Here is an 8,675-nt window from a genome sequence, read left to right as displayed (position 1 = left end):
GTAGAAAAAATTAAAAAAGTTGTATTAATATACAATTCTGATCTCACACATATTTAGATACAGAGTGTTACCTGGAAAATCCGGAATTTTCAAGAGATTTCTCTCTTATCTTCGAAAAACTTTGAAGATTTTCATCGAATTTTATTGACACTCGTTACGAAAGTTTGTGAAATTTTAAATTTGAATTCTGTTTTTTTTATAACATTTCTTTTATCTTTTTTGTTAATACAAAATGTTGTCAATCGATTGGCAATAAGTATAATGTAATTTATGCACGTTCTCGTGTGCCTCGGAAATTTTTATTAAAAAAAGTCAGAATGATGTAGGAAACATTTCCATTTTTCTCACACACGTGTGCGTAGAAATCTTTTTTCCCTGATTTCTTTACAGCCTCAAAATCTGGTCATGATGGGCTCCTTTCCGGACTGCGACGTTAAGTTATGCGACTTCGAGATTTCGAGAGTGATCCTCGAGGGCACTGAGGTCCGAGAGATTCTTGGTACGCCGGATTATGTCGGTGAGTGAGTCTTCTAAAATTCTTAGTACTTATTATAATCTCATTTACTTAACACATCGATGGGCAATTTAATTTTAAGTGGCACACATAAGTCATCGGTTCGGATTCACTTTAGAAAAAAAAGATATATATATATATATATGTACACTCAGAGTGTCCCATTTTTATTTGTCCCAAAATGTTTTATTTTTGTAGAAAAAAAATGCTTTAAATAAAATCGATAAAAGTTGCATGAAAAGACGCAAATGGTAAAATCAATTTTCGGACAAAATTAATTTTTTAAGATCATAAAGGTTATCAATTTATGATTACAACGAGTAAGAAGAATGTAATAAATGTTTCATATTCTATTGCGACATACTAAATGTCAATGTATTAATGTTATTTAAGATTTCGAAAGTTTAACATGCTTTATAGCTCTTTTTCGAGCACAACAATTCGAGCTAACAGTTTGAGAGATCGGTGCTGATAGCGGTTTGACAAACTCCCTTAATCAAAAATATAAAAATATAAATTGCTACATTATGGCTGTCAAAAGACAGCACGCATCGGCATGGCATTATTCGGTGCCAAGGAATCACCGTGACGTCGTTTTGAAGGGGAACTCGTCCAGGTGGTACGTCCGCGCTCTTTGCTCTTTGCCGCGCGGCTTAATTGCTACCGATCATTATCTGGGCCCGCTAATTGACGATCACCGTAGCGAGATCGCAAATATAATCGATATTAATTGACACGTTAGCCTCATTGCTCGCAGACGTGCGCCTTTAATAAAGCTTGGGGGCCCCATTACGCACACGCACACAGTGGTAGCCCTCTCGACTCCTCTTTTCCTTCTGCTATATAATTGACGTCGGTCTCTTCAAATCGTGCCGTTTCCAGGCAAGGTAATCGACGCGTACGTGGCCTTTACGTCGCGGAACGAAATAAATAACAAAATCAGACGGCCAATGAATTAACGTTCCTCCTTTGTGCGAGATCTTTTCCTTTCTTTTCTCTCTTTCCCTCTTTATCCCCGTCCCTCCCTCGTGAAAATTGAGATCTCGCGGGAACAATGCTTCTTCGTCGGGTCCGTCATAAGTCCAAATATGATTTGCAATTTAAAGTGACGCGTTCCTTCGGACCCGCCGAAAATTATTTATCAATTAATCATTGCCGGTGTCAACTTCAATCGGTCACGCCCGCCCACTTATCTCATTTCCTCACTCGCTGTATAGCAAAATGTCAAGCGGCGAGATGTCGGAGGGGGTAACCGTTACGACAGGGTGCTCCAAATCCGTCTATTTAACAGGCAGAACCGGTAGACATTATACTCGCCGTGTGCGATTTAATTTATGCGTGTCGCCACCGCGCACGATCACATACTGTCTACGAAATAATAGAATCAGTGAAGTCGGCGGTGGGTAGTTTAAAATTGTATTGTCAGCCGAGTCAATCCGATCTGATGATCTGACGGTGATAACTTGGAAGTTATTGCAATTGTATCTCCTCATTCTGCTCGCATTAAAGTTTTTCGGTTTCATGCAGAAGCAGGTGACTACTCTAATAGCAAAGCCTGCGGAGATAGATTTTGAGCAGAGCCTGCTATCAATTTTTTATTGCAGAAAGGCAACAAATTGTTTATATTACATTGTCAGCAAATTGTTGTCGGAAATATGACAAAGCCTGCTGGATATGCTAGCAGATTGTTAGCAGAAACCGAGCAAAGTCCTACATAATCTTAGAGGCAGATTGAGAGCAGATTGAGAACAGTACCTGATTTGAGCAGACTCTGTTCGGTTCAAATCGTTTTAATGATACAAATAATATCAAAATAAATCTTTATTAATTAGATACAAGAATAGAAAATTAAATTACCAAATTGGCACACTTCCGCAGTTTTAGCGAGATAAATAGCGCTAACTGATTAATCTGCTGAACTCAATCTAAGCTGTGTCTGAACATATTTTTCATTCGATATTAATCAACAAAATGAAAGATTAAAATAGATATACTCTATTAATATAAAAGCTTTACATATAATTTATTTAATTGCCTAAACTAATATGTATATATATTCTATTTACATAACGAAATTAGACGAAATACTATAGGTAGAAATTTTTTTTCCTTAGTTACAGAAAATAGAATATAATTGTTTTTTGTACGAAAGTTCCCCAGATAGCGCAAAGAGAGAGAATCTAACAAAAAATTCTTTTTTCATTCCCGACTTAGGAAATGAATTTCTTTTCTATCCCATTTCTGGATATATTTAGTAAAATATGTATTAGGCAGTTTATCATGAGACATATTTCACTTTTACCTATACATTCGGATTGGATCAGTGCTGCAGTGTAGAATGACTTTAATATGCACACTAGTGTATTTAACTGAATTCATAATTAGGCGACAAACGCCAAAATTCTGAAACTCCGATGCGTAAACTCACTGCCACAGCATCCCAAATGCGGTTTGTCCCGATTCTCCTTATCTTCACTCATCAGCCCACGATTTTCATACGTAAATAAAAATGATGCTTGCGAATCCACGTGACGTCACGTGTGAGTGAGGTCATTGGACACGAAATAAGTGTGGACGTGCGGAGGAGAGACCTCGGCGCGTGAATTCGGTGAATACTACTATTATTGTGCGTACATTTCCATATATTCAATCATGTTTACATTTCTCTTTCAGCGCCTGAGATACTGCATTATGAGCCAATCACGTTGGCAGCCGATATGTGGTAAGACCAAATGCGGTGTGTTTCGTTAGCCCTTTTATAGATGCGGATCAGGTTTTCTTCGAAAATATTCCCTTTTCTAGGTCGCTCGGTGTCACAACCTACGTATTGTTAACGGGTTTTTCGCCCTTCGGCGGAGAGACCGATCAGGAGACTTTCCAAAATATATCTTTAGGAGAAGTGGATTTCCCTGAAGAGTTGTTCGAGGATATTTCGGTGCAGGCGAAGGACTTCGTCGCGAAGCTTTTGGTGCTAGACCCAAGGTATATAATCATTATAATCGACGATTTCAATTCTTCCTTCAAACCTTTTTTACATTTCGTCATGTAAAAATTCGACTCGTACTCTCAGATATAATTAAAAATTATGAATTCTGAAGAATCTTGAAAATTTGAAATGTTACGAAACATTGGAATAGTTTACAGGATAATTGTTGCAGGATAATTGTACTCAATATAGCCTATACAGTCTAGTAACCAACATGGCCTACTTACTGTTTATAAGTTACATGAATAATTATAGTTCAATTTTATTATGCTTCAATTTATTAAATTATTATCTTTATGACTGATGATGACTAAGTTAATTTTTTTATTTCCTAAGTGCACGGATGACCGCGAAGCAATGCCTGCGCCATGACTGGTTGCGCGGTGCCCCGACACAGGCGTCGCCGCATCTACGAAGGTATCTGTCAAAGTCGCGGGAGGTTCTTTTAGAGCGCGTGGTCAGTCGCGAGAACCTAAGGAGAGCCGCGCTGATGAGCCAGACGAGTCTCTGCCAGGGGGATGTTCAAAGCGATCAGAATTATCAGCAGCATCGTCAACAGGGCTTACAAGACTGCATGCTCAGTCAAAGCGAAATGTGCCTGAGCCATCGCTTAACCGGAAGTCACTCAAGTTTGGTAGGTAGCGAGGGATTCGCCAGCCCGGCGGATTCTCAGGCTAGCCTGAACTCCTCCAGAACCAGCCTGAGCTGCGCAAGCCAGAGCTGTCTGCTGAACCAAGAACAAACTCAAGGACTGTTGAACAAAGCTCAGAGCCGATCCCAGGCTAATCTAAATCATGGCCTGAGTCGCGGTATATTGTCGAAGATACGCAGTCTGAATCGCGTTCAGTCTCAGGCATGTCTACTGAATGGATCTTCAGCGATCAATTGCGAACGAGCCGGTGCCGTCGCTACGATGAACCTCGTAATCAGTAAGTCTCGCGAGAAACTGTACGGCTTGAGATCCCTGTCGAAGTCTCAGGGTGTCTTGGATATCTATAGAAGTCTGGAATGTTTGAAACGGCGAAGGAAGAGCTATCATTATGTGCGAACCAAGGACATGTTGCCGATTTTCAAGCAACTCGGCGCTGAGATTGCGTCTTCTAGATTCGCTCCCTCGATCGTCAATGCAAAATCGGATATTGATTTAATATCCGATAAGATCGATCAAAAGATTGACCAAAGTATGCCAATCGTTTCGTCGACAGAAGTGAAGACATCCAATTTCTGCAGCGATGATCGGAATTACGTCGAGTCGAATAATGATTCGCGATCAACGAAAACTATAGAACCGCGAACTTCGAAGAAACTTATCTCGGGGGGAGGGGAATCCGAGGAGAATCTAGATTCTCTCAAGTCCGTTGAGTCGGACACTTTGACAGAGGATTCAGACGAGATGCCGTTGTGCCGCAACGTGATGCCCGCCAACGCGGACAAACGTCCTTGCGAACGTCAACATTCTGATGTGTCCAGTCGTTCCAACAACTCGGCGGCGTCTGACGACAAGGAGGACCGCTCCACCGAATCAGAGAACGAGGAGCCAAAGTATACGGTAGCGCAATTAGTCTCTGCCTTCAACAAGCATCAGGAGGTCGCCACGAAGACAAGTCTGAGGGCAATCATGTCCGAGAGACGGATCAACGAGATGACGTTCCCGACCGGCACGAAGGCATTGCGTCTCTTTATCCCGGACATCAACATCACCGAGAGCAAGATCGTCAGGCGAAAAACGAGTTACAAGCCGCGAAAGAATTGGGAGGAGCTTAGGAAGCGCAACGAGAAGAATGAGGGCATCTTGAAGAGCCTCGATAACGATTCTGGCAACGAGGATGATGACAATGAGGACGGGACTCATGACGGCACGAAGAACGATCTCGCGAAAAATGAAAGAGATTCCATGATGGAGAGTGATGTTATCGATGTTTCGCAAGCATTGATTCAGAACGAAGACACAAATTTAGATCGATGGTCGCTCTTGCGACCTGAAGAGAGTAACGAACAGAGTATCTTCGTCGAAAATGCGGATACTCAAAACAGCCTCGATACTACGATAGACGAGAAATATAAGCAATGCGTAAAAGGTGCTATGTCCGGCAAGATGGAAACGCTCGAGAAAGTGAATAGAAATGAAGAGAAAATGAACAAAAATGAAGAGAAATATCCGAAACTATTAGAAATGCAACCGAGGGTTACCGTTTCGATACATCAAAAGGAGAGATTACCTAATTACATATATTCGGACATAAATGTCGCAGCCAAAGACGACAATCGTAAAACGCCGAAAAAAACTGTTGCCGCGACTAATGGAAAACTCGGACCTAAGATATCTAAGATCGGACGAACCAAACCGAGTTTTGATGCTGATCCCGCGAATGTAAATCTCAAGGATATTCTGCAGCGGGTGGACAATTCCCAGAGTACTTCCAAAGAAAATCTGGAAAATCTGAGAAAAAGGACATCGATTGCAAAAATTATTTTAAACGACAATCTTATCCATGACAGTCAAGATAATAGTCTTTGCAAGACGAATTCTCGCGCAAAAAATGAACCACTCTCGAACGACAATCAATCGGAGGAGCAAATGAAACTGATAGTACCACCGTCTTTCATTCGATCCTCCTCCTTGTCCAGCGACAGCAGTTGCCCAACACCATCCAGCGTGCAATCTGACGTAAATATATCATGGGAGGACGTCCAAGTCGCTACGGGCTCCAGCACGTCTCTGGAGAAGGAGGACGTTTGTAGAGTCACAAAGAAAAGTGACATCCAACGAACATGTAGCGAAGGAAGAAACAGGCAATGCTCGGAGGACCGGAAAGTCTGGGGGCGAATTTGTACCGGCTCTTATACTAGGGCTATGGAAAAGTTTAGTGGTAAAAATATAGATGCCGCGAAGAAGTCGCTGGGTTCAACGATCCACATGCAACAAACGGAAAAAACTAGAAGAAAGAGTAGCCCTGCGATGCCGCAATGTATAAATCCTTAAGAATCCTTAATCTTTAGACCATTTAAAATAAATGCTGCAATATAATTTGGATAAGAAATCTGAAATCATAAATATATTCACTAATGTTTTTGAAGGAATAGCGAATTCGACTAGAATCGACGCGATGCAGAGTAGCGCGGAGAATCGAACAAGGTAAAAGAGAGATAATGCTCTTGCGACCTTGGCAGATGACCGTGAATGCGGATGTTGGGCGATTCACGGGCATTAGAAATTCCATTGCAGTACCACGCGCCGACATCTCTGATCAAAGCGTATCGACGTGATTTAATGACGTGGAGACACGTGTCTGGAGAAGCGATTCTACCGACTGTCATTAACATCCCACTCGATTGTCGAGTACATAATCGATGAGCGTTACCCTTTAGCTTAATCACCATATTAAGGGAAAACTTATCCTTATTCAGGCTTGCGCTCGCATACACCGCGAGGGTGATGTCAATGAAGGTGATGAATATTTTCAGAAAAATAAAGGCATAGTAGATAAAATAGAGTGTAGTTATTTCAAGATTCTGCCATATATCGTCTCAGTTACGCATTATGTTTTTTTAATATTCACAAAATATTCTTGAATTTGCTTTAATGTTTTTTTACAAAAATCCCAAAGCTTCGATAATTTTAAAATTACACATATAGAGATTGGATTATCTCTTTTTTAAATAAAAATGTATGTATCGTATTTTCTATACATGTGTAAATTGTTAATAAATTGAGATTAAAAAATAAATACCATTTTTTTAGCGTAATTACCGGAAGGATAGTCACAATCACTTTTGTAAGGCGTAATTAGAGGTACAAAATTAAAAGGATTGCTGCAGATACACGATCACGGCCACGGCTCCTTATGGGATAATTATAGAGTGATTCACTCTAAGCAAATTGCGTACGCGCGCTTTCAAAGATGCGATTACAGATTGATACAGGAACTGCACGCTGTTTGACCTCCGTAAAATTGCAGCAAAATAAGAGTAACATGTCGTTGAGAGTTATAAGCTGGGATCGGATCAATCGGATTGATGATTAGATATGAGTTTGGAATAGCGATAGCTCTTTCATACGAATTGGTAAAATTAAATTTTATTGTAATATAAAACAAGTTTCTCAGTTCATTATCGTTTCGTTATAATATGATGTATGTATCTGCTATATAATATGCACAAATAATAATACACTAACTTGATCATTCCCATCGACTTTTTCGAACTCTTTTACGTTCCGGTCCCGAAGAATTGGAAGCTTGACTATCTTCGGTTGCAGGTTTCGGTGGTGGAACGGTTGGTGGAGGCGGCATTATCACGGAAGGTGGAGTGATCGTCTGTTCCCAAGTGTGATCTGATGACGCTCGGAACTAGTGTATCAAAATTATATTAGAAACACTTCTATTTCTAAATTTAATTTCATAAGATATATTTTATAAAAATAACTACATGTGTCTCACCTGGGAATTATATTGACTTCGAAAAGCAGCTTTCATAGCAGAGAGTCTGTCGCTACCAGGTCCATGTCTTTCCAATTTTTTAACTACCTCGCTGATATCCTTGGATGTTTGCGATGTCGATCCACCCTAAAATACAATTATTGTTCCAATTTTTCTAGAATATAACCAATTATATAAATTATCGCTATGATGTATACCGAATTCGACGAATTGGGTCTGCCTCTGAAACCAAGTCCTGCTCCACCAACATTTAAACTCTTTCCTTTCCCACCTTTAAATCTTGATTTTCTGAACCATGCGCTTTGCATAGCCAGATCTATCAAGCTCTTTGGCACTTCTTGATTTGCTCCCTCCAAATTTCTCACTAAATGTCCAGCGAACTCCTTATCTTTCTCCGTCACAAGAGTATATGCCGTACCTTTTTCACCGGCTCGTCCTGTTCTTCCTATTCTGTGTGTATGTGTGTCGATATCTCGCGCTACGTCGTAATTTACGACAGTCTTGATATGTGGAATGTCCAAGCCTCGTGCTGAAAAATGAGAATTGTGAGATTTTGTGAGCTTTTCACAAAATGAGAATTTCGCATATATATATATATATATATATATATGCGAAATTCTCATTTTGTGAAAAGCTCACAAAATCTCACAATTCTCATTTTTCAGCACGAGGCTTGGACATTCCACATATCAAGACTGTCGTAAATTACGACGTAGCGCGAGATATCGACACACAT

General features: G+C 40.3%; 2 protein-coding genes across 4 annotated transcripts in view; one reads left to right on the top strand and one right to left on the bottom strand.

Annotated features, from left to right (window-relative positions):
* The window catches only part of LOC108746098 (probable serine/threonine-protein kinase DDB_G0278901), a 23,283-nt gene extending 16,181 nt beyond the window's left edge, over positions 1–7,102 (top strand). For both annotated transcript variants that reach the window (XM_018482639.1, XM_018482638.1), the window contains 4 exons: positions 391–517; positions 3,188–3,236; positions 3,317–3,496; positions 3,837–7,102. In XM_018482639.1, the coding sequence (XP_018338141.1) occupies positions 391–517; positions 3,188–3,236; positions 3,317–3,496; positions 3,837–6,483 (3,003 nt within the window). In that variant the 3' untranslated portion in view covers positions 6,484–7,102. The remainder of the gene's footprint in view (positions 1–390; positions 518–3,187; positions 3,237–3,316; positions 3,497–3,836) is intronic.
* The window catches only part of LOC108746099 (ATP-dependent RNA helicase DDX42), a 9,047-nt gene continuing 3,804 nt past the window's right edge, over positions 3,433–8,675 (bottom strand). Inside the window, exons 8-11 of one of the 2 annotated variants that reach the window (XM_018482641.1) lie at positions 8,137–8,468; positions 7,940–8,065; positions 7,678–7,849; positions 3,433–3,485 (exon numbers count right to left, since the gene is read on the bottom strand). In XM_018482641.1, the coding sequence (XP_018338143.1) occupies positions 7,682–7,849; positions 7,940–8,065; positions 8,137–8,468 (626 nt within the window). In that variant the 3' untranslated portion in view covers positions 3,433–3,485; positions 7,678–7,681. Of the gene's footprint in view, positions 3,486–7,198; positions 7,850–7,939; positions 8,066–8,136; positions 8,469–8,675 lie in introns of those variants that run through there. The other variant, XM_018482640.1, reaches the window with a different exon arrangement.

This window comes from Trachymyrmex septentrionalis, unplaced genomic scaffold (assembly GCF_001594115.1).
Source record: "Trachymyrmex septentrionalis isolate Tsep2-gDNA-1 unplaced genomic scaffold, Tsep1.0 scaffold16, whole genome shotgun sequence".
NCBI lineage: Eukaryota > Metazoa > Arthropoda > Insecta > Hymenoptera > Formicidae > Trachymyrmex > Trachymyrmex septentrionalis.
This window is presented reverse-complemented; position numbering and strand designations above follow the sequence as displayed.